Genomic DNA, 25,369 nt, shown 5'->3' on the forward strand with positions numbered 1-25,369 from the left:
AAGAATATTCACCCTTAATTTGAGACGTTTTTACTTATTTCTAGATCATTTTTGCAGTACATGGTGGTCAGCTCAAACATTCCACCTTATATCATACATTATAAAAGAGCTAGAAAAGTAAAGATTTTCTTAGTTCATATTGTTTAAAAGATGTCCACTATTACTGACCTCTCAGTACCACTGCACAAAGCTATTAGTTTCATCTTTGCAAACAAAATATATTTTAATGATTAATACTTGCAAATAAATCTTTTATTTGGCTGGTGGAAGTAATTTGCACTTTTTTCCTGCAGCATAATAGTATGATTTTACAGAACAGACACTGATGGTACTCACAAATTAGAAGAAAACAAAAAGGTCTCACAGAAAACTTTGGGTTGTGGAAATTTGACATAAAGATTTATGTATCGATGGGACCATTTTTTTGAAAGCTCTGCTATTGAGTACGAATACATATCTTTGAAAGGTGGCTTTGTTGTTGAGTTGAAACTAAAAATAAAACAAAACAAACAAAAAACATGGTGTGCAGGATGTGGTTACCGGTTCTTCAGGTGCTGAACGGACCCCAGACACTGAAATCTGCCGTTCACCATGATGGCCATCCTAGTGCACAGCGCCTCACACTCTTCCATACTGATAGCACAGACAGAAAACAACCGTTACAATTTCAATCAAATCAAATAAACATACATGAGGAAAAACTGGTGTATTTATCATTTTCCTTGCATTGGACAATGTTTTATTCCTCCATGGTTTCAATCCTTTCCTATAGGGATTTATTTAAAATAATATTTAACAAAAACAACTTTTGTTTTTGATGTCAAGATGATCTTAAAACAAGCCCAAGGTTGTTATTAAGGTCAGCTAAAATGGAAACTGAAATTGAGAAAACATTTTAATTAAAACACAAAAATGCAATTAAAAGGAAACAAAGATAACTACCAGAAACAGTGTTTATAAAATCAACTTAAATATGCTAAAGTTATATGATATCAAAAGTTAAAGATTTCTTTGTGTGTTAATTATTTCAGGCTATGAAACTGATGTGAAATAGATTTTCCCCCACTTTTTTTTTACATCAGCTCTAACTGAACCATTTTCCTCGTGTTGAGTTTTTGTAACGCCAATACATAATTCCTTTAATAACATTGTCTGAGCTTTTAAATCCTTTGTAAAAAAACAAGACTATAAACTAATTTCAGAACTAAAGAAAGGAAAACTAATAAAATTGTATTAGCTACGAAAAATTTGAAAGTCTGAACTAAAATCGAATCTACTGAATTAGAGAAAAAAATATGACTAAATAAAATTAAACTACAAAGAATAATCCAAAATAATTATAACCTTGCAAACAATATGTAGATAAAATATGCATTTTTATTTGGAATGTATCTCTGTGAAAATGGGAATAATCTGATGCAATTCAATTCAGACCATTAGATGGCAGCAGAGTGCTTTCAGTGTGATCACTCTGGAACTGGCATTGAAAGCATGGAAATGTGTAATTAAGAGTAAAAAATAATGATTACAATAAGGCTGGACAACTATGTAGACATAGTTTTAGGCTCTGCCCTTTAACCCTCCCTGAACAATGCGGAACTGATTAGTGGGATTTTTTTTTATAGTGTTGAACCTAAACTTGCCACAGAAATAGTAAAAAGAACAGACAACAGAGCAAACAGCTCTCCAATGGAAGAAAAACAAACTCAAACAGACTTTATGGTAATTACTGCTTCCCATCAGTTTGATGTGTTGCTGTTTACCAGGCTGCTTCAGCAGCAGCTGGAAAGCGGATGCCTCCTTCAGTTGCCTAAGAGCTGCTTGTGTTTCACTGTTTGTTGTGAAAATCTGTTCAGTCTCTGTCGGATGTAAAGTTTAAATCTTTATATTCCTCACCCCCCCTCGTCCTGTCTTAAAGGTATTGTGGAGGATTTTAGCTATTTTTTTTAAAAGACCTGCACTCTCCACTTAAAAAAAATGCACATGGAAAACCCTGTACCCGCTCCCGGGAGGGAACGTCTATTAAACACGTGCGAGAGCGTGCAGAAACCCATTTCTCCTCGTGCACGCTCTGTTTAAAAGTTGCTGTTTGCATCGCTCATACAAGCTTACTTTCTAAAAGATTTGCAATTTTTCCACTATGTCAGACTCACCACCGGTAAGTGAAAATGGGGACGAGCTTGTAGGGCCTATCACCAAGATAATGATAATTAGGAGGACCACTTATTGTGATGATCCACCTGGAAAAAGAACATCCTCCACTATACCTTTAAAGCAGCCGTGTCTGCACCCATGTTTCTGGCTCTAACTTAATATAACTTTATTGTTTAAGCAACCGACAGCATGTGGTCTTTTACAAAATGGAAACAGTGCATTACTCCATTCATTTTGGGAATGAAGTTGAAGGGATCATACCTGTGGGAGGTGAGTACAACAGCTCTGCCTTCTTTAGTTACACTAAGGATGCAGTTCCACAAAAACCTTTTTGCTTTTGGGTCCATCCCAGTGGTAGGCTCATCCTGGAAGCAGAGAGGAAAATGTCAGAATAGTGATAAAAATCAAAATAAGATCAAATAAAAATTCTTCATTTAGGAACCAGTTTTGATTTGGTTACCAGGAATATAACTGGAGGAGCCCCAATGAGGGAAATAGCCGTGGAAAGTTTCCTCTTGTTCCCTCCGCTGTATCCTCCAGCCTCCTGTTCAGCATACTGAGTCAACCCCAGCTTCCTCACCCCCCACTGCGCCACCTGCAGACCAGATCAGGATCTTCATGGATATGCAACTGCAAACCTTTCTAAACTCTTTTTCAGTTTGTTCAACATTTTATTAGACATTATTTAAGCCAGATGTCTTCAACCCTGGTCCTTAGGACCCACTTTTCTGCATGTTTTTTTCCTGCCTCCACATACCTAACTAAAAGATGTGTGTGAATAACAGGCCTTTGTGACCATTGGTGGCTGCTGAGGAGGGAATACCATCATTGTAATCAGGTATGCTGGAACAAAGACAAATCTAAAACAGGACAGCTGGTCCTGAGGACCACTGTGAAAGAGCCCTGATTAAAGCTAAAAATATGCAGTACAGAAAAGTTTATTTACCTTAGTGACAGACTCCTCTGGCACCCCCCTCAGGCGAGCATAGAGCTCCAGATGTTCCCGACCCGTCAGCAGATCACTGATAGCATCAAACTGTGGACAGTAACCCATCAGCTGGTGGACCCGCTCCATCTCTCTCAGCACACTGACAAGCAGACATGCAGCACACTTAATAAGTTTACGGTTCTGCAGAAAGTGAAAACATTTCAGATGGGTAGAGATTCTGCACCTATGCTGGCTGAGGAAAGCCTCTCCGTGTGTGATCTGTGTATCTCCAGTCAGCATGCGGAACGTAGATGTTTTTCCAGCTCCGTTTACCCCTAGCAGGCCGAAACACTTAAAGGGCAGACACAAAGCAGGAATACGTTAGTAGTAGATCTTCAGGTAAAACATTTTTAAGTGTGAAATTCCTTACAGTAAACATGATTTACTCAGAAAAAAGCATAGAGGTCAGTCATTTACCAGAAATTAAAATGGGAACTAAGTGTCTATCAAGGAGCCACTGTCCATATCGCTCAGCTAAGGCTGATAATCAAGCGACCATTATTAAACATTTCTTTATCGTTTTTACCCAATAACGAGCATTTCAATCTCCATGAATTATATGTCGGATTTTAAAAACTTGAAAAGAAGAAAAGCATGATAGACATAAATACATCTGTGGAAAGTACTATATTTGTCTTTGCTTCTATAGTTAGCTGAGGAAATCTCTCACCTCACTGCGGGGAATCCCGAGGCAAAGCCGATCCACAGCTGGCTTTCTTCCTGCTTTGTAAACCTGGGGGAGGATTACCTTGGTTTAAACTACCTTAATGCACAGGAATGATGTTGAACTACAGTTCTGACAAAATGTAAAGCTTTAAATTTTTGTTTTTTTGGACGCATTTTAATAAACTCCTCTGCTAAAGAAACAATTCGGCATCAAACTTCTACCTTGCTCAGATCTATCATGGTGAGGATATCAGAGTGGGCTTTGCCACTTTTAACTCTCTCACGCTCTCTCGCCACGTCTTCATCCTCTGGACCCAGAGGAGGAAGCTGAGGTTGTTTCCACCACGGCCTGCACAAACAAGTTCACAGACTTACTGAAGGAAGGCTGTGGCAAAAACAAAAAACAAATTGCAAGAAATCATCTACTAGAAACAGGAAAATAAAAAAGGCATCTTTACCTATAGTAAATGAAAAACTTGTACTGCAAGAGAATGGTGAAGATGAAGAAGATAACACCTTCAGCTGCCATTGCAAACAGATTCTTCCCAACAAAGTCCCACTGAAGGGGGTCAAGAGTCTGTTTGCTTCCTACAGGTAGGCACAAAGAGGAGGAAGATGCTAACTTGTACAGAAAAACATTTGCTCACAGTAATAGATTGACAATAAGAGGAGAAAAAAAGAATAAAAAGCAATGAAAATAACCCTGAAAGGTGGCTTCAACTCTAAGGGTTTTTACAGGTTTCATCTAATGGATCTTTGTCAGACAACTAATGTAAATCATTCTCCTCAGAGAAAGTATAATAAGCAAATATGTTAGATGGGTTTCCTGAAAAGATGCTGAGAAAATCTCAGGGCATCGTATTCATACCTAGTCTCTGGAAGGCGTCGGCCAGGGCTTGGTTCTTAGCCATGTCGATGAGACCTCGGCCCAAGCAGAAATGTGGGAAAATCAAAAACACTTTCTTTAAGATCCTGTTGACCTCATTCAGATGCTGAAAGAACACATTAAACAAACACATTAGTAAGACTGACAGATAATGTATTTCATATACACAGCGAAACAATATAAAAGTCCAGCTTATCTTAACAAATCTAAACTTTTAAACTCTTCTAATTGCTTTATGACCATCCCAAGATATTTTACCTTTTTCTTCAAAATACAGAATTATTCCTTTTTTTTTCTCTCAGTGTATTTGTGCTTTTTGTACCTCATCTACAAACAACTCCAGTACGAAGGTGGCGATGCTCCCATTAATACCAATAAAGAGGTTGACGGAGGTCAGAACCACATAAGCTGTGCTAGGTATGGAGAAAACAAAAGATGCTGGGTACATCAGAGGAGTTATGGACCACCTATAAAAGAGAAACAAAGATTGTATTTATGCAGATTATGAGAGGAGTGGATGTGTGAAATGAAATGAAATGAATTGAAACTTTGTTTACAGAGAGGGAGAGTAATATAAAACAAAGAAAAGGAAAATGGAATACAGTCATGCATCCATATCAAGCAATTCTCTTATAATGATAATCTTATGTGAATGAAGTGGATTTGGATTAAAAGCAGAGGAAAACACAAATCATAATAATTCTATTATAAAACATGAACATTTGCTACAGAAAATTACAAAGATGTCTGCTTAAACATACCCATAGAGGAGCAGCAGAAGGATTAGAGCTGGCAGGTTGGTCTCTGAGACATACGACTGTTGCTGGAAACAGATGAAGATCAGCACCACCATCATAGCCGGGACAGAATAGTTCAACTAAAAAAAAAAAAGGACAAGGGAAATAATGAGGGGAATAGAAGGGAATTGTGTATTCAGATTATTGTAATTCTGAGAAATTACAAATATAATTTGGATTAAACCTTAAAATAGCAGAAGAAAATTAATTCAAATAACTTCAATCAAAACCAAGGAAAGGTGTTTGCTTCTATTGAAAAGTGCTGCATGTTTTACGCTGTTAGATATTTATCATTCAGCTACAATTATTTTAATTTTGGAATTTAACAATGAATTTGAATTTTTTTGTTTTCCAAGGCAAAATAATGAATTCTGTAGAAACAATAATTTTATTTAATTAATCTACAGGGTTGAAATTATTATAAGTGTGATCTAATCCACACAAGGTCAAACTGATACCCAAGAGCTGAAACGTATGGAAACGCCTCCAATGATATGTGGTTATCATCCCATCGCAAAATTGTAAGAAAAGGCATGCTTTTTCTGGCTAATGGTGAGCTATTGACCCGTGTCTAAATATTGGAATTTTGTTCTCATTAGAAATGATTAAGCTCAGTTATTGGTTTTCAAACATAGCCCATTATCATTCAATATGGTTGCGGTCTGGGGAGAATACTAGGAGAATACTTAATCTACTGCCTTGGATCAGAGTTTTAGATCTGCAACACCCTACTGGTCCATAATTCATCTTGCTTTAACTCCAAACGCAAACCTTGTTAAAAAACATAATAATTCATAAGTTCAGGATACACCTAGGAACGACCATAGTTGATCTATCAAATAATGAAATAAACAGGAGCACCAGTATCACTTCAAACATTGACGTTTGCTTTAAAAACAGCAGGCACTTAAAACGTTGGTGACCAAGAACGAAGCGCCTGCTCCAAAAGACACACTCTGCTTCTTCCAGCTGCCCCATATAACCATCAAAAACCTCTGAGGAGATTTAAAAGCAGAGAGATCAATTCATTTGGCCTTAAGTAAAGGATGTATGAGGGAGATAGAGTGACATGTAAAAACCTTTGAAAACTGTACAAACTGGGAGGTACGATGCTGGTAGCACTATGAAGGGAGACAACTACCTTCATCTTTTTAAATTTTAAACAGTTTGAAACTTGGACACATCTGGATGCTCTGTGTTAACAAACCATTATGTATGCACTTTGTAATAAAGGAGGCTAAAATTGGGTAGCCCCATGCTGACATGTTAAAAGTAAGTGGACTGTGCTTTAAAATCATGTTGATGGCACAAAACCAATCTGAAATAAAATTCTATAGTTTATCAGTAGGAGGATTAAGGAGATAAAAAGCTAGAATTATGAAAGGTCATGGTTGGGTTACAGCAAATCTGGATAAAATTCAAACTGTTAAACATTTCAAACCTGTAACCTGAAAAGAATTATGGTTTTAATGCACCATAAAGGCACATAGATAACACAACATTACTGATGAGGTGTTGCATTATCAATTTATTCTTAATATAATTTATATTCTGAATATGAAAATTCTCTGCAAAGCTTCGAAACTCAAAAACCCTAAAATGCATAACCTGAGTCGCTTTTATAGTGCTTTTATGTGTTCCTTCTCTCTTTCCGTAAAAATTCAAAAAATTCCTTCTCTCCTTAAAATGTAAAACTGAGGCTGGCGTTGTTCTGAATACCAACCATGTCCCAGACGAAGTTGGCTAACCAGTAGAGAATCGGTTGGACCCCGCTGACAAACTGCAGATGTTTGGCTTTACTGACTCGTTCCTCAATCAGGAAGAGGACAAAACTGGCCGGCACAAAGGACATGGCGAAGATTACACAGATGGACACCAAAACATCCACTGATGTGGTCATCCTAAAGGAAAACAGAAGATAAAAAAAACAAAAGGTTCACTAAAAGGATTTTTTTTTTAACATTTTGGTTCATTTATATCTAACCCTTTTATTTATCCCAACCCTTTTAATTACACAAAATGTATTTCAACTATCTAAATTTATTTTCAAATGATTATATTTGATCAGACAGATAGATTGATGATGATACAGTGCAAGGTGATATTTACTAACATTGCTATCTCAGTAAGTTGCTCCTTGGTGAGGTTGAGTGGGTGATTATAAGCAGTGATGCCGTGTCTCCTCCGCTCTGCTCCTGGTGGAAGACTCGCTCTCAGCAGGCCGTTATTCATCACATTGACAAATGACACCATGGCGTGCCAGCCCTTGTTGTTATACCACACCTGAGAGGTGAAAAATAAATTAAAACTTCTGCAAAATTTGTCCTTCTTCTGTCAAGGAAGCATCCAAATAACATTTAGGCAATGATATTAGAGAGGGATCTACCTTCACGTTGTTTTCACTGTGCATTCCTCCCAAAAATTCAGGCAGCTTCTTCAGCAGGTGGTCCAGTGAACTGTTCTATGGTCAACATAAGAACATGTAGGCATGAGATATGTGCAAAGATAAAAAATAATCACAAACATAACCCATCCTCTGAACCTGTTTGACTTGGTAACGAGTCCTGATTGCCATGACAGAGTCCTGGAGATGCTGGACCTCAGATATATTCTGGGTGGTGCTGCCTCCAAGAGAGAAGCCTCCATATCTGAAACAGAAAAACTGCAGCTTGAACAGCTCTTAGACTTACAGCATTGACCTCTAAAAGCTCTCTGTTCATGCCCTCCTGATTGTGGAAGTCACACCATATCGGTCTATTTGACATGCAAGTCTTTACGTATCAGACAGAACAGAACAATTTCGTAGCCTGGCTTTGGAGCAGCTGTGCTACACATTTTCCATCATTTCTTTAGTTTTGTTGTAAAGGTATTCAGTGATTAAGTTGTTTTCTTCCTCCAATCTTTGCAGCTTTAGTTCATAACTTTATTTCTTTAAGCATGTCACCTTGTTCTGATTCAAAGTGAGAAACTGCTAATAGTCCAAATCAGCAGCAAAAGAAATAATCTGATCTAAACTCTTCAGATGACAAAGGTGCAGGTTTACCAAATTAAATCCAAATATATCTCCAAGACAAAGACTTCTGTAAAGGAGGCGGGTTTCCATGGAGATAATGTTGGACCCTTGGGTATCTAATAATACAAAATGCTGGACTCTCACTTGTTCTTAATTGATTTTGAAATGATTGTCGGTGGTTCTCTTGAACAAATGGAATCAAATTATCTCTCTTTCTAATCTTAAACCTTGAATTAGGAATGATTCATAAAATAAATATTTAGACCAGCAAAATAATCTCCTTAATACCATCTAGAAGCTAAAGATATTTCTAATAACTACTGTGGTTTATCTAACTATTACTGTCATTATCTGCAAGGTTTAATTGCTTCCTTGTAAAGTAGCAAGACATTATTGGATTAGTATTAGACATAATTTTTTTTGTTGCTATAATCTTTAGCAAACTGGGATATTACATGTCATTTGAATATCAATTAACATTAATGAAAAGCCAGAAGAAAGAAATTGGTGTGAGGTGGTTGAGTTATTGACATCATTATTATTTATTTAATATTCAATCCTTATAAACTTTACAGAAGGTCAGTTTGAACCTTTTGTCTTTAATTGTTTATGGAAAACAGTAACTTTAGCCTCTTACCTGAACTCGTTCACCCACTTCTTCGTTTTTAAGCTGAAAGGAAATAAAGTCGAACACTCACTACGGAGACTTAATGTATCAAATGAAAAAAAAAAACTTTTATCTTAAAATTAAGTCTTCAAACTGTTACAGGGGTCTTATCAATGAATATTAAACAATAAGATGATCACCATCATGTCCAACAAACAACATAAACACTTGGATTCATCCACCTTCTGTGCGGAAAAACGTTAAACAAAATATTACACAGCATAAAAGGTAAAATTTCATAAGTACCTTTTCTTGAGGATTTGCGGATAGGTCTTAACTAGGTAATCTGAGATGTTGTACGTTGTCAGATTCTGAAGAATATCTCCAGTGGCTTTTTTCATCTGTAATACAAACAAAATAAAACAGCTTATTAAGAAACTGGAGGATAGGCTGATAAATTAATAGCAGATTCCATTAAAAACTGAAATCGTGAGTGAATATTGATCACCTATTGATCACCTTGTGAAAACAGGTAGGGTGTGACCATGTTTTAGTGTCTGAGCATGTGTGGGGATATTTGTTTGAAAAGTATTTATGTGATTCTTAATTATAAACCTGATCAAAGCTAACTAACTAACTAACCTGCGGAGGAGGAATCCCTCCAGCACCGTCTGGGCAATCAGGAAGCATCCGGCGGGTATCCTCTGTGCTGCACTGACATTCTGGTGAAGGTCGGTCTGTGCTCCAGTTCCCTCGCATCAGTTTCTGCCAGGTGGAGTACGATATCTGAGGCCGCATGAAGTAGCCGCCCCTCTCAGCTTCACACTGATGACTTCTGTGGGCCAAAAGGAAACAGACCTAAGCTTCATGATTAGAATAAGACTTAAAAATTTAAACACCTACTAAACTAATAAGAGGAACGTGTGGATAAACAAACTTTCCATTTAGAAAACAACATCTGACATTTATGTTTCCTGTCATCTGGATGAGAAACAATGCTCTTACGTGCTGTTAAGCTCCTCCTCTTTATCCATGCACTTGGTGCCAAACCCTGGCTGGTCCAGCAAAGCTTCCAGCAGGTTCTCCATGGCTGGGTTACCAGGAGCATCATTGCTGCAATTATCAAATCAGTTGCTGGAATAATTATACAAACTATTGACTGTGATCATCCCCTGGTTTTGGGCTGATATGCAGCCTGGAATATTGAGAATCCTTAGGTCAAGTCTTACCTGAAGAAGGTGTACTGCTCCCCGTACATCCAAGGCTGCAGCTCAAGCTCCGGGTATTTCCCAAACGGAGGAACAATGAGGCTGAAGAGCAGAGCGATCAGAACAAACACAGCAGGCAAAACAATCTGAAAATGAAACGAAGAGGTTCTAAATAAAACTTTTCATGTTTGTTATAAGAAATTACAGATAAGAACAGGCATTTTGTGGGTGCCTTCAGGATAACAGATTTAGCCAAGGTCCCGACCCCGAAGCTTGTTAGGTTTCCCTGCTTATAACTCTTGTTTTTTATCAAAAATAGTTGATCTGTTCTTAGGAACATCTACAGCTTTGGCCAAAAGTCATGCTTTGTGTTATTTTTAAATAAACACTAAATTCTGAAAGACATTAATGAATTTCTATTAAGTGCCTCTTTGGCAGCAACCGTCCAACCTGAGCTAAAATCCCTCTGCGGCTCCTCCGAGCGTAAAGCCAGCGTTTGACAAAGAGAGCTCTGAGCTGCTGCCACGTCAGCCACCAGCCCGTCAGGGGAACGCCTCCTTGGCCATTCCCACTCAGCAGGTCCGTTTCCTGTGGTTCTGCAGGGAGGAACAGATTGGAAATGATTAATGTGAGCCCAGGGATGAAGATGATGGATCTGTTAGGAAGCAGATCTGCCTGATAATTATTGAATCAGACATTAAACGTCTATCTCTTTTACACTTGCATAAAAACAATAGTTATTAACATTCACTAAAATTTCTTGCAGAATATTGTTTCTGTAAGGAAGACATGCATTATTTTAACACAGACAGCAAGCCAGGCTCTGTCTAGCATCACATGAACTAATCAAAAAAATGCTAACTGTTTTTCTCTCCATTAATCATCTCCACCTTCAAAACCTGATAACTGCATTTTAATTCATGATTTAGAAATGAATTGAGAGTTGAACATGGGCCGGCATGGGAAGCTATAAATCCATAAAGTCATGATCCTGCCCTTTGTGGACTTTTTTAATTTTAATTTGCATTTTAATTTATGTCATTCTGTTTTCTCAGAAATGTTTCTTTTTCATTTTGTATCATTGTAGCTGTTTTCTAGTTATTTTTAAGCAGTTTTGTGATTTTTGTGTTACTCCCTGTTGCCCCCTTGTGCTTGTTTCCTTTCCCCTAGCTCCCTTCTAGCCACACCTGCTCCATATCAGCTCATTGGCCCTTTCTTCTGTTCCCCATATGTACACCACCTCTACAGTTCGGCTCTGTTCGAAAACCTAGGACGCATCCTTAGAAGACCGGATTCGAAGGCCGATTACGTCATAGCGCGGTGCCGAGGTCTGGTCGGATTCCAAGAGTCCTCGTTATGCGGCCTTAAAATGCGTCCTTGTTTTAGCCCGATTTAAAGGACGGGTCTGATGTATCCTCGGTATTCTTGGATATCCCAGGATTCATTGCGAGACCAAGCAAGCTGTGATCAGAGGAAAGATTACTTGGCGCCGAACAGTGGTGAAAATTGGAAGTTCAGTTTAATATAATACAAGTCATTTAATAGTTCCGTCTGAGATGAATGAAAATAGTTGTTTTAATGGTTATAGAGTCAGATATGTGGCGGTAATGTTTGATTTATCTAAAGGTTTTTATCTGTTACTGTGTAAATGGGTTTGGCTGGAATTTAAGGACAGATTCTAATAGATCTGCAGAGTGGGAACTATAAATCTGATAGGATTTTTATCTTTTTATTGCTGTTTTGCACAATATGCTTAACTACGTATTTTTTGTTGTTGAATATTAGAGATTTTGCAGATATATTTTTTATAAATACATTGTTTAGATTTACTTATATCTTTCTACCCCTTTTATAGAATAGTATAGAAAATCTCTTTATTTTCCCACAATGGGCAAATTTTCAGCAGCAGAAAGATTATTGAAAATGGTCACACAAATGTGGACCTTAGAAAAATGTATAAGAATAACATGATAGGGAAGAGTTAAAATATAAACAATACAATACTTTAAAGTGTTTTAACAATATAAAACTGGAGAATAAATAACCAATATGCAGCTATGGACATTTTTATTGTAATGGATATTCGAAAATAGCAGCAACATCAGAGAAGTGCAAAATGACAGCAGCATGTTATTTAACTGACTAAGGTTTCTATCATTACATTTGATTTTATTTGTTCCTGCTCCCGGTGGTTGGAACCTTTATTCCATTCTGGATTCTTGTGAGTGTAGTCTTTGTTCACTTCACAATAAAAAAGAAATAAATAAACAGTTTTGAAAACTTCTGTATTCATTCTTTTCCTGCTTTGTGTGTCAACGTTTACGGTTGCTAAGCAACAGAGCATACCGTGGTAAAACCCGGCGAAGGGTAGACCTGGTCGAATTCACAGCCTAAACTCTTCCGGTCTCCTTATTTTCAAGGACTTCGAAGGATCCAGTCTAGGTAGACCGCGTCCTTGGAGGACACGTCCTAGGTTTTCGAACAGAGCCTCCCTCTTTGCTGGGTTCGTGTTGCTTCATTGCTTGCTCCCCATCTGTTCTTTCTCCCTGGCTTCTCTTGGTTTTTTGGATTCTTATTTTGTTCCTGGATTTTTGCCTCTGGAACCTCAATTAAATCAGCTAATCTTATATCTCCCTCCTCATTCCTGCATTTGGGTCATTTAAAACCCCCACACAACCTGACACATGCACTGTGAAGATTAGCATCTAAAAAACATTTAGATAAAGTCTGGAAATCCCGATTTATGTTGTTGTGAATTAAACTTTCAGATGCATTTTAGACAGATGTAAAAAGTCTGGATGAGTCTGGAATTTCACTTTAATATTTTAAAAGGTTCAAGTAAAGAATGGGAAAAGAATAAAAGAGCTGAGAAAAAACATTTGTATTTTTATTTGTCATTTTCCTCCCTTCCTGCACAGGAAGGAGGTAAAAGAAAACATGTATGGAATCTAATTCTTCAAGCAAATACAAAAAAAAAAACGATTTATTTCTGAATGTCTGGAAGTGTTAAAGTACCTTTCTTACGAGTTCTTTTCCCTCCTGGCAGCATAATTAAAAACAACATCCCACTTTCAGTCACACAGAAGACCAGCAGTTTGACAGTATGCCATCTGTGCAGAAGTGAATGTCTAAGATCAAGTTCCCACCTGACTCTGGTTCTTCTGGTTGATCCTCAGCTCTGGTCACGGATGGCTGCATGCTACTAGGAGGTTCTGATGCAGCATCCACACCAGTTTCCTCCGCCACTCGAAGAAAGATCTTAAAGAGGATTATAGTGTTAAACAAGTGAATCAAACACAACATATTCAAATATGAAAGACAATTGTAACAGGTAAAAGATTAAATAATTTTTCGACATAAACTCCAAACTGATTATATTATGTAAGGTAGTTACGCTTCACACACCAGGTGGCAGTAAAATGCACAGGGCAGCTTTTAGAAATAGGCCAGAAAGGCTTGGAGTGTGTGGTTCACTTATACAGAGTAAACCAATTAAGGTCATTAAGAGCACAGCCTCTCCAAAAATATCCAGCTTTTGAGGTAAGATGTTGCCATGCATGCTCACAACCGCACACAAACCGGGTTAAGGTACAGGACAGCTCTTTTCATAGACCCACAAGCTGCACTGCTGTGTGTCATGACGCAACACTGCTTCTCCTACTGCAGCAGCAACATGGCAAAGCTCCACAGCTTTACTGGCTGCATTTAAACTGGACCTCCTCATATTGAACTCGTAAAAAACAGGCTGACACTTTTTTATTAATAGTAAGACGGGTGAGATTTAAGAAGTGTTTAGTGTCATAGATAAGGGTTATAAAAACATTCACCCTAAATATTGTGCTCTTTTGAGCTAAATAAAACTATAGCTTCCTATCTGAGAGAATTTCATGGCTGTTCTTGCCTGACAAATACCAACTACATCACCTAGTCATAGTATGACACATTTATAAAATTACAAGCTTGTATTTGTTTGTATGATGGAGTAACACAAGTAGCAACAGCTGGAAGGTGGAAAAAATTTAATACGATGATATTTAAACCATTTGGTTTATATGAAGACTGATCTAAACCTGCAGTGTGGATAGATATCTAATCTAAGAACAAGGTCTGGGGAAAAATATTTTAATGCTCTTCCACAGATTATCAACTGAGTTTAGGTTTGAAATTAGCCTGGACCATTCAAAATGACAGACCCTTATTTTCCTCTGGTACTACAGGTGTTTTTTTTTTTTCTTGTTTAGATTTAGATTTTAAAAGATTCTCCATCCTTTAATGTGGAATGAATTTATTGAGAGCTCAAAATAATCGACGAGCTGTGGATCTGAGCTGCTCCTCCATTGTTACCACTGCCTTCCAGCAGTCTTCCTTTGCCACACAGTGATTTTATGTAGATTGCCATATCTTAATTTGGCGTGTTTACAGCCGCACCAAATTCATGGGGGTGGATAACATACCCTCCTCTTTCTGGGGGATTTGATTTGCAAAACAATGTTTCCTCTTGACAGTTATGCACCACTTAATGTAATGTAAATCCCTTTATTGTTCCACAATGGGGAAATTTGTTCTCTGCCTTTTGACCCATCCCCTTAGGGAGCAGTGGGCCTCCACTGTGTGGCGCTTAGGGAGCAATCAGGGGTTAAGGGCCTTGCTCATGGACCCAGAGTGGTTCTAGTTATGTTGTTTCATCAAAATCCTAGTGAAATTATAGGTGAAAAAAGGGGCGGAGGCTTGATAACTTTCTCAGGGACTGTTGGTTTCATATTAACTAGTATTCTTTGTATCCAGGAAGTAAAATCCCTGTACAGATATTAGTTCCATTTCCAGCTCCACAACACAGACTGGGGTCTAAATACCTGTTTAACAGGATGAAGGAAAACAAGGCAGGGTTTGTGGTTCCTGGACCTTGATTATCCACCTCTGGACTTAACCCACCTCCTCTAGCGTGCTGTCTGACAGGCCGTAGCTGCTGATGCCCAGCTCTACAAGCTTCTGGTCCAGTTTAGAAAGGAAGACAGCAAGACTGCCATCTTTGGCAGCTGCTTGCGGTAAGTTGATCACAGTTTCTCTTCTAGAGTCTTCCACTAGCCTGGCACCTGGGATGTGCTGCTGCACCAGTGCCAGCAAGGCTGCAAGGTCTGCCATAAAGATGGAAAGTCTGACAATTATCTGCTTCTGGTAGAAAGGGATAAACCACAATCATATTAATGGGTTACTTTGGAGATCAGAGGCCAGGTTAACACTCACAGGAGCTGGTCTCCTCACTCCCCAGTCCAGTGTCTTCACTTAGGGATGACTCACTGTCCTAAAACATACAACTCAGTTAGAATTTGTTAAATAAATAAAAAGAAATTAATTTTCTATAAACTTAAAACCATTTTAAATTACAAGCAAACCTTTACTAAAGAGGGGAGCTTGTTGGTGCTGGTGCTGGCACTGGTGCAGATACTGGAATTACTGGGAGTGCTGGTGCTTAGCTCTTCCTTCTTCACCACAGTGAGGTAGTAACCAGATCCCAGCTTGGACTTGAGAAAGAGCGGCGATCCGCAGCAGCAGAGCTTCCCCTTGGAGATGATGGCGATGCGGTCGCCTAGCAGCTCGGCCTCATCCATGTAGTGAGTGGATAGAATGATGGTACGATCTGAGCCATAGAGATGGCAAACAGACAATTAGTACTGCCTAATTTGTGTAGTTGAGGTTCAAGCTGTTTATTTTACATTATAAAATGTATTCTCTAAACAAAATGAACAGAGGCAGGCTGCCAGTATCTTAAGCAAAGCTATTTTTTATTTATTTATTTTTTTCCCCTGTTTCTGGAAATTTAAAATACTTTTTTTTTCTTTTTTAATCTAGTTCTGCCTCTTATTGACAGTGAATTTCTCTGGTACCTTTGCGATATTTGAGCAACAGATCCCAGATCCCTCTGCGGGAATACGGGTCAACGCCTGCAGTGGGCTCATCCAGGACAACCACCTTGGAGCCCCCCACAAAAGCGATCGCAACAGACAACTTTCTCTGCATGCCGCCTGAGAGAAACACACAAGCATCAGAATTACCACTTTAAAAAAAGTGAAAACAAACAAACCACACTTGTGTAAATGCACACGGAGTGACTTTACCGGAGAGGTTTTTGGTCTGATCATGTCGTTTGTGCAAAAGGCCGACGTCCTCCAGCAAAGCGCTTATTTCAGCCATCACATTTTCTTCAGACAAGCCCTTCAGACAACCATAAAACCACACATGCTCCTCCACTGTGAGCCTGATTAAGAAAGACCAGGAGAAACGACTCGGTGAGAAGAGAAAATGTTCCTTTAAGTGAAGCCGTTTTCAGTTTTCTCAGGTCTTTATTTCACAACCCATAAATATGGTCATGTTTTAGACATGCTGCAGTGTTTTAAGTAGATCTAAAAAAGCTTAATCTTTGATTTTGTAAGGAGAGAAAATCCAAATCAAAAGGTCTGTGTCTGACTTAATTCTTTCATGTAATGCTCTTCCAGCTATTTCAGACAGAATTAAAGACGTCTGAACTGCATCATTGAAGTTTTTCATTACTGGCTAAAAGCTCTGGATAAATAGTCTGCTAAGGATAAACACTCTGTATTATTATTATGCAAGAAGGGAGAAAAATTCATTTTTTCCCATCATGTTGATTCTTCTGTTACATCTGAAAATGGAATTCCATTTATGCATCCTTCAGTTATGACCTGTCCATTTTCCTTATCAGAGTTTAGGCTGGATTTTTAACCACATCTCTGACTGTGTTTATCATTCCTGTTTATCAATAAAACAATTTAAATACATCAGGTTTGCCAACAGATCAAATTGACTTAAAGCACTGATTGAGAATTACAGATGCCAGAAATGCTGGTGGATGTCAGTCAGTGTTATGTGACACCAGAGGAAATCCCTTCAGCTTGAAGGCAGCTCAAGACCAGTCAGGACCGCTTAGGATGGGAGATACTGCAGCTTTTATAATGTCAATCAAACATGACATCTTTAAAACCACTGTTCATTTGCCTTACATGTCAAAGAGGACATTGTGCTGTGGACACACCCCCAACGTCTTTCGGATGATGTCCATGTCGTAGCGGATGTCCATGCCCTTGACATACACAGTCCCAGCAGTGGGAGGGAACAGCCCAGTTAGGACGGATCTGCGAAATAATATAGGTTTGTAACAGCGTTCATATTCAGTCACATCAGAACCTCTTTCTGTCTCATATATCTTATAAGATCTCAATAAAAGAAGTAAGCTGAAGACTTACATGGTGGTGGTTTTGCCAGCTCCGTTGTGGCCAAGGAAGGAAGTGATCTGGCCTTCATAAAACTTCAGGTTAAGATGGTTGACAGCGACTTTCCCTCCTTTCTTGTAAATTTTCACCAAGTTTCTGATGTTCACGCCAAGATTCATAGTACTGGGATCTGTTTCAATATAATCTAAACAAAGACAAGGACTTAATCAGGGTTTTGAACAGATTTCAATAGCAATATTTTTCAGTTTAAAACTTCAAAGTTTCAAACAGTTTAAGATGCTTTACAACTCAATATCAGTGTATTATCATTATTGTCTCATTTTGAGGGAGCACAACAGCTAATAGTGGCTTCCAATTAGGCAGTGGGTCAACAGGATATATTGCCGCGTCTTTTTTCTCTAACAAATTAAAGCAAGTACTGGAACAGAATGAATACAGGATCCATGATTCTTTTATTATAGAGGGGCTGAAAAGGTAGACCTATGATTTTCCTGGAACATTGTTTTAATTTTGGGGCTTTCAAAAGGTTGTCTAGTGCCTACATTTTGTGGCACTAGTGACCTTAATTCAGAGTAATCAATTGATGAAGATATCATCAAGAACTACAGTAGATGGGGCACCATCTCTGTCCTATATTTGGGATTTTTTGTTTTGTTTATATGAGAGCTGATGGCCAGTGTTATGTGGTTGATCTGTGCTTAACTTTTCCCACAAAGCAATAAAACTACAAGGACTCCATTCTATTCTACAGTCAAACAGCCTGTGATACTTCTGTTTAACTGTAAACCTGTAAGAGCAAATGATCCAGTTTAAAGCTCACTGGTCGATTGTTGGACCCTGATTTAAGGAGCCAAAAACTAAGGTGTCTAAATAATCCTCCTGATTATTGAGCATTTATTCACTGGTTCCATCACTACGAAAAAGAAAATAAATTGAGTTAAAAGCAAAAATTAATTTAAAGCACATTATTTTACTGAAATTATATTGTTTTGATCAAATCAGTTTAGTTTTGGTACTTTGATGATCACTAAAATCTGGGCAGAGAAATTAAAGAAAAAAATATATTTATATATATTGATCTTCATATAAATAAATAAAAGAAAACAAGAAGATAAACTTATCATCTAGTTAAATCTAGCCAAACATTTTTTAGACATTTATGTCAAACTGGGCTAATCTCTTAGTTTGTTACCATCATTTTCTACATGGAATTAAGCTTAGAAAACAGTTGGATGCCACTTTTTGCATACATTTTGGGTTCTTGACCTTTTACCTTAAAAGCAATACTATTATAACTAGATACTGTTCCTCCTATCATAGAACCAGCAGCTTATGGTACTGTACCTTCATCTTGCTCTGCTGGGGCCGGTGGGATTGGCATGCCGACTTCTAAAGGAATCCCACCCCAGTAGTTGAGCTGAAAGATGAAGTACCAGGGCCTGGGGATGCCATACTGACCTGATGAGAGAGAGAGAATACACATAAACTCCCAGATCTTCAAACCAGAGGGTGATTTTTTGTATTTATAAGTAGTTCATTTAACTGGTTTATGACCGTATGTTTTCATGAGGTTCTTATTGATTAATATTTGAACAAACAATGACACTAATATTATTGACCCCTTTAAACTGATTAGTGAGATCTTCCACACTTCCAAAAGAACGGTAAAATCCTAGACTAAACTTGAGGCCATTTTTTATTTATGTGGACTTATCAAAACTGGAATTTTATATATTTTTTTGTCAATGGGTTTGTTGTAAACAAAGTAGCAGCTGTCAGGTCGCACAAAATGTTTGCTTTAAGGGTTGATGTACTGACTATTTCCTTGTTCAGTTTGGTATTCTTTGTGCTTACGACCTGACTACAGATGGCTGTGTTAGGGATGAATGACATGTAATTCAAGAAGAAGGCAGTTCTGACTTTTTTTCTCCCCCTAATTATATTATTTGTTTGTCCCTCTGTCTATCCAGGACAGCCTAATTAGAAATGAATGCCTTCCTCTACAGGATGCAACACAGAGTTTTAAAAACATTTATTATTTCCCATGAATTTAAGTGCAGAACTCCTTCTCACGTGTTCTTCCTACTGCAGCATTCGCCTCATCCGCCCAATATTCTGTCAAACCTAAAACAGAGGTTTGGCACCAGACAATAGTTTTTCTCAAGAACATCAACAAGCTGCCAGAACATTTAAAGCAGGAAGGAGAAAAAACAGACTATTGGATAATGAAGGTACATGATTTAAAGAGGAATATCAAAGATCCTTCGTTCTGGATGCTCTAACCTTCTGAATTGATGCATAAGACTTGGTAACATAAGCTACAACAGCAAAGTTGATGCACCTGTGACAAATTCATAAGAAGTAAAGCGTCTTTTCCAATTAATTAAAAATGCTCTGCCTAAACTAAACTAAATCCATTATATTTCTACATACATCATAATAAAGTCTTTTTACACTTTTGATGATAAAATAAACGTAAAGCAGAAGAGTAAAACAATCCCTTTAAAATCAGAACCTTCCCTGCAATAAGGAAAAAAATCTATATAAAGATCTGAATGCGTCGTACCAGGAAACACCGCTTCAATGTACCAAGCTGCGAGGGCGTAGATAAAGGCGTCCACGTAAAGCATGGTTATGGAGGTGGTAAAGCTGTACGTGTCGCCCTCCACAGGGCTGGCCCGCAGGTTAAACCACCGGATCCCCACACCTTGTTCCTCGTACTGAGAGAAATACTCACAGCCAAAACCAAAGGCTACAGGAGACAGAAAACTCTAAGAGAAACAAAGGGATATGTTGTGTTAATTTCCACCTCTTCATTCCCATTAAAAAAATGAAAACATGAATGTATTTTATCAGTATTAAATATGATATAGTATGTTCATGGATCAGAATGACCATTCTGTTGGAACAGATAGTTCATGCTTGCAGCAGCTCTCCAGCTGCAATCGTTTTTCCTTCCAATTCACAATTATGAATAATTTCTAATGTAGATCCCATACAACAATCCCAGTAAATACTTTGATTTCTGGGAGCTTGAAGATGTGGTGAAGTTCAAGAAGCATAAATACTTTGAGTATTAAGTCATAAATGCTGCCAGATGGTATGCAAAGACTCACAGCAAAGACTCTGTGTGTGGAGGTGAGGTGGTCCCGCCAGGCGACGCACAGAACGTAGGGCAGATAGAGGCTGAAGTAGATGAGCCCCCCACAGGCGGCAGCCAGGTTGGCTTTGGAGAAGAAGGTGCTGATGAGAAAACACTGCATGATGGTGGCAGTGGCAAAAGCCATCAGGAAAAAAAAGACGACAGTCGGGTCGCTGTACGGCAATATATCACCCCACTAGGAAAGACGAGAGAAGACGGTCTTGAGTAATTTGGTAGTTATACATATGTTCAATAATAGATAAAAAATAAAGCAGATATTTGTTCCATTTAGACTCTTTGGAGCAGAAAAGTTATGTAACCTTGAGCAGAGCAATAAGGAGAACAGCAGAAATGAGGAACGGGATCAAGCTGCTGATGAGCCAGCTGAGCCACAATGTTCCTGTGCTCAGACCCATAATCCTCATGGTTTCCTTCAGCCTCGCCTCCTTCTCATACACTACACCTTTAATGATCATGGCCACCGAGTAGATCCACGCCAGAGTCATGAACAGAGGTAGGGAGCGGTTTAGTACTCGAAGGAACCTTTTAGGCAGAAAAACAAAAGTTAAATGCAGTTATTCCAGTGAAGAAGAAGGACAACTGAAGGTATAAGTGGAGATTTCTGCTTTCAGGAGCAGTCATAATTTTTTATTTTTTCAGCTTTGCAACAAGGATAAATATTGTACATTAATTTGAACAAAGTCTAATACTGTTTTTGTTTTTTGTGGTATGTATGTGGTTTATAAATGTTGGAGCAAAAGACTGCTGCTAGCGCATTTTATCAAAAGAAAAAATCATTTAAAAACAACAAAATATCAAAAAAATCTCATTCAGAAGATCATAATGTATTTAAAACTTCCTAAGGCCTACAACTTTATTTATCTATTAAATTTCCACCATTTATGTCTTTTTAGGACCTTGTAAAAACCCTGGTGATTGTGTCAACATTTCACCAAAGCCTCCATCACTCACACATCGTCCACATAGCAGGGGTAGGGCATCTGCTGGATGTAGATGCCAGTATTCTGTTTAACTCCAGTCAGAACGTAGCTCACAGCTTTCTCCACCAGGTCCTGAATATAGACAAAGCCGCCCCAAATGTAGCGCATGTCGTTAAATGGGTCAGCAGCTGGACCAGGATCCCAAAATCTAAAAAGGATTTAAAAAATATATATATTTATATGTATAAATTCTTAAGGATATAGCAGACATTTTTCCCCGTTTTATGAAAGAGCAAGAAAAAAGGAAAACGCTGGGTTGTATTGCCGTTTTTCCAACTAGAACCATTCTAATGCTGAAAACGCACCATTCCAACACAACGATAAAAATATAATGTCAAACCACCCCATTAAAAGAAATACAAATATATCAATCCAAAACATTAAAATGTTTAACAAATGAAGAATCCTTTAATACCTGTCCTTTATCTTATTGGTGCGGGTCACATCATCAATGTCCATTCTGATCTTGTAGGTGACGTGGGGCGGGAGCTGCGATGAGGACGTGTTAGGCAGAAGGAAAACCACACCTGCCCAAAACTGTCTGTCCTCCAGAAGCTGGAGAGCTCTGTCAATCAGCTGACCCTCCGTGTCAAGCCCCTCCATTTTATCCAAACTAAAGCACTAAGAAAAAGCACAAAGAGGGCATTATTAACTATTATTAACATAGAGGCAAAACAAGAAAACATTCAGTTCAGTTTCTAAAAAATTAGGCAGAATTATTTTTTCCCCCCAATATTAATATTGGTTCTTCAAGATCTTTCATCTGAATATAAAAAGGCTATAGATTCCTGATAAAATGAACATATTTCAGGGACAAAACAACCCAACAATAAACAGTGAGATAGAGCAGGTGTGTTGATCATTATAAGCAAATCAATCAAGGTAAAGTTCAACTGTTCTCAAAGGCTTTTCCAGACCTTTTCTCAGTGAAACCTGACTCCAAGAACAATAGTCTGCAAAGGGACGTCATGGTCCAAAGGTATTAGTCAGGAAAAGGATATAAAGGCATTAAATGAAGCAGAAAGCAAAGACAATACAGTGAAACACTGAGTGGCTTCAAAAAGACAAGAAAGATGGGGTGTTTATTTTCTAACAAATTCTTTAGTCTTTACTACAAAAACCTTATTTTTCAACAGCAAAAAATGCTATAAATAAAAGAGGAGATATTTAAAACAAAGTATTACTGAAAATATTTCATAAACAAGATGACAACAATGGCTCCTATATGTCCTGCCACTGATAAGATCAATGTGTAAAGTAGATAATTGCGCCTGTTTCATGAATCCACCATTATCTAGATGTTGTTCATCTGACTTGTATGGAGCCCCTAAAGGGACATGGAGGAAAAAATAAACTTTGGGAGATCCCACAATACGTTTGCAAGATCTCGCAAAAAATAAGCTTTTGCGAGATCCCGCAATATTTTTTTCGAGATCTCGCAAAACTATTGCAGGATCTCGCAAAAGTTTTTTTTTTTCCCTCCATGTCCCTTTAGGGGCTCCGTGGACTTGCATACTCTTTACTTAGATATCACACTTTATGTTTTGCCCACTTTCCTCATATTTTAAGCACAAACTGTAAACATATAAAAATTAATAAAAAGGCATCCAAGTACCTCATAAAGCCTGGATATTATATAAAAATTGTCTTCTGTAAATCAACAATGGTAAAGCTAAAAACCTTGGTGACTTGTGCAAGCATGGCGATAGAGCTTCCAACATTATTGTAGAGGTCCAACCAGGTGGGCGGGGCTCCAGGTTTCCTGGGGACGTCTGGTGAGGGAGTGGAGAGGAAGCGAGCGATCCGTGAGGCCGTCCAGGTTGTGTTTTCGAAACGCATGTTGATCAAAACCGCAATTTCTGGACGCCTCAGCAAATCCTGTCGCAAACACAAACAATGCTATGGTTAATATTAATGCTGAGGTTAAAAATGTAAAAATAATGCATCACAACAGAGAGCAGCAGGAGATGAATCCAACCTTTAGCAACTGGATCTCCACACTGGTCTCCATGTAGTTCTTGATTTGTGGTCCCACCTCCATCCAGGCATCATTCAGATCCTGAAGAATCTGGAGGTCTTCAAAGGTTTTGTTCACCTACATAAACGGTTTAGAAAATCTTTGATGAATATATAAATTAGCTTTTGGGTCTAATGTGTTTAAACCTGCGGTACCTCTTTAATGACTTGTCGAACTGCAGGAGTGTCCGGTGTGTAGAGCAGCTTTCCGATGAACAGGGGTTTAATTCCTCGCCATACAATGCGAGACAGAGGATTTGACTCCAGACTTTGGATCAAACCTTTGCAAAAAGGTGCTACAGAAGTAAAGAAAACAGGAAACATGTCATGTGATCATCAACACTAATAAAAATATATTAGGTATCAAGTAATGAAGTACAAATACTTCGTTACTGTACTTAAGTACACTTTTTAGGTATCTTTACTTTACTCCATTACTTATTTTTCTTCCTACTTCTGACTTCTACTGATTACATTTTCACACAAGTATCTGTACTTTCTATTCCTTACATTTTTAAAACAAACGTTACTCATCACTCTTGGCTTCGGTTTAATGTTTATAAATATTTATTTCACGTCATGTGCTCCATCTAATGGAGATCATTGGCACCAATCACATCTAGTGAAAACTAGTGTAATTGGATGAGTCATATAACGCAAACACTCAGTGGTTAGCTATTCGTCAAATTTGTGCTGATGCCAAAGGAAATAACCAGAAGCAGGCAGGTCTTCTTCAAACTGCAATCGTGAATTATCTATGCCATGCTACAATGTTGGATTCAGAAAAAGATGTTGAAATGTCTGAAAGGTCTGACACAGGTGAGAGCGTATCGGGAGACGGAGACCAACAAGACCTCCCTCAACCTTGGCCCTATCTCAAAAATTTTTTTGAAATGGTTGAAAAATTGAGCTTTCAATTCATATAGTGGCATCTGTCTGTCTGTTTTTTAAAGGTTACTTTATACTTTTATACTTTCAGTATCTTGGAGCACATACTTTTTCACTTTTACTTGAGAAAAGAGGTCAAGTTGATACTTCAACTTTCACCAAAGTGTTTTTAACCAGCAGTATCTATACTTCTACTTAAGTAACAAATGTGTCTACTTTTGACACCACTGTATATAAAGTAATAATATACAATCTATGTGCAAAATTATGCTTTTAAAGTAGAGTTAAACAATTAAGTGTACTTTAATTTCCATTCAATTTTATACAAAATACTGTAAATGCCTTCACTAACAGTAGCTGAAACATCTAAAACCAGAGAGGCGTCTTACTTGTTGTATTGTCGCCGTCTGGGACTACATCCTCTGTACCATTTCTGCCCAGGAACGATTTGATGTTGTTGTCTTCGTACCAGTTGAGCGACGGGATGCGTTCGCCGCCAACTTTGGGGTGGCCGCACATGATTCTTGAAAAAGCCCTGAAACTCTCCCTGGGCAGAGCTGTTCGATTTTCTGGAGACAGAAGACTAAGAGCTTCGTTCATTTCTGCAAAACTGGAAAGGGAGGAGAACTGAGGGAGGAAATAACAGACAGTTATGGGGAAGATTGGAAAGACGGGAAAAGAAACATTAGTTCAAGAAAACGGTGAAAAACATGAAGAATTTCTAAATATTACAGAACAATGCTTGAAAAATTT

The 25,369-nt window shown here is 38.1% G+C and overlaps 1 protein-coding gene across 1 annotated transcript in view; it reads right to left on the reverse strand.

Moving 5' to 3' along the window:
* abca7 (ATP-binding cassette, sub-family A (ABC1), member 7) overlaps positions 1 to 25,369 on the reverse strand; it is a 45,038-nt gene that overhangs the window by 4,073 nt on the left and 15,596 nt on the right. The window contains exons 9-48 of the mRNA XM_038308401.1: positions 25,006 to 25,243; positions 23,885 to 24,024; positions 23,691 to 23,807; positions 23,393 to 23,590; positions 22,128 to 22,333; positions 21,684 to 21,860; positions 21,032 to 21,254; positions 20,686 to 20,907; positions 20,136 to 20,340; positions 18,914 to 19,027; positions 17,582 to 17,753; positions 17,339 to 17,470; positions 16,436 to 16,575; positions 16,205 to 16,342; positions 15,713 to 15,957; positions 15,564 to 15,621; positions 15,252 to 15,454; positions 13,466 to 13,577; positions 13,335 to 13,358; positions 10,770 to 10,915; positions 10,341 to 10,465; positions 10,117 to 10,224; positions 9,754 to 9,946; positions 9,418 to 9,512; positions 9,142 to 9,174; positions 8,034 to 8,139; positions 7,878 to 7,952; positions 7,605 to 7,774; positions 7,215 to 7,392; positions 5,456 to 5,571; positions 5,017 to 5,161; positions 4,677 to 4,800; positions 4,267 to 4,396; positions 4,031 to 4,157; positions 3,813 to 3,875; positions 3,327 to 3,433; positions 3,101 to 3,242; positions 2,615 to 2,749; positions 2,416 to 2,519; positions 541 to 633 (exon numbers count right to left, since the gene is read on the reverse strand). Of these exons, the coding sequence (XP_038164329.1) occupies positions 541 to 633; positions 2,416 to 2,519; positions 2,615 to 2,749; positions 3,101 to 3,242; positions 3,327 to 3,433; positions 3,813 to 3,875; positions 4,031 to 4,157; positions 4,267 to 4,396; positions 4,677 to 4,800; positions 5,017 to 5,161; positions 5,456 to 5,571; positions 7,215 to 7,392; positions 7,605 to 7,774; positions 7,878 to 7,952; positions 8,034 to 8,139; positions 9,142 to 9,174; positions 9,418 to 9,512; positions 9,754 to 9,946; positions 10,117 to 10,224; positions 10,341 to 10,465; positions 10,770 to 10,915; positions 13,335 to 13,358; positions 13,466 to 13,577; positions 15,252 to 15,454; positions 15,564 to 15,621; positions 15,713 to 15,957; positions 16,205 to 16,342; positions 16,436 to 16,575; positions 17,339 to 17,470; positions 17,582 to 17,753; positions 18,914 to 19,027; positions 20,136 to 20,340; positions 20,686 to 20,907; positions 21,032 to 21,254; positions 21,684 to 21,860; positions 22,128 to 22,333; positions 23,393 to 23,590; positions 23,691 to 23,807; positions 23,885 to 24,024; positions 25,006 to 25,243 (5,579 nt within the window). The remainder of the gene's footprint in view (positions 1 to 540; positions 634 to 2,415; positions 2,520 to 2,614; positions 2,750 to 3,100; positions 3,243 to 3,326; positions 3,434 to 3,812; positions 3,876 to 4,030; positions 4,158 to 4,266; positions 4,397 to 4,676; positions 4,801 to 5,016; positions 5,162 to 5,455; positions 5,572 to 7,214; positions 7,393 to 7,604; positions 7,775 to 7,877; positions 7,953 to 8,033; positions 8,140 to 9,141; positions 9,175 to 9,417; positions 9,513 to 9,753; positions 9,947 to 10,116; positions 10,225 to 10,340; positions 10,466 to 10,769; positions 10,916 to 13,334; positions 13,359 to 13,465; positions 13,578 to 15,251; positions 15,455 to 15,563; positions 15,622 to 15,712; positions 15,958 to 16,204; positions 16,343 to 16,435; positions 16,576 to 17,338; positions 17,471 to 17,581; positions 17,754 to 18,913; positions 19,028 to 20,135; positions 20,341 to 20,685; positions 20,908 to 21,031; positions 21,255 to 21,683; positions 21,861 to 22,127; positions 22,334 to 23,392; positions 23,591 to 23,690; positions 23,808 to 23,884; positions 24,025 to 25,005; positions 25,244 to 25,369) is intronic.

Source organism: Cyprinodon tularosa, unplaced genomic scaffold (genome assembly GCF_016077235.1).
Source record: "Cyprinodon tularosa strain WSP-4 unplaced genomic scaffold, ASM1607723v1 ctg636, whole genome shotgun sequence".
NCBI lineage: Eukaryota > Metazoa > Chordata > Actinopteri > Cyprinodontiformes > Cyprinodontidae > Cyprinodon > Cyprinodon tularosa.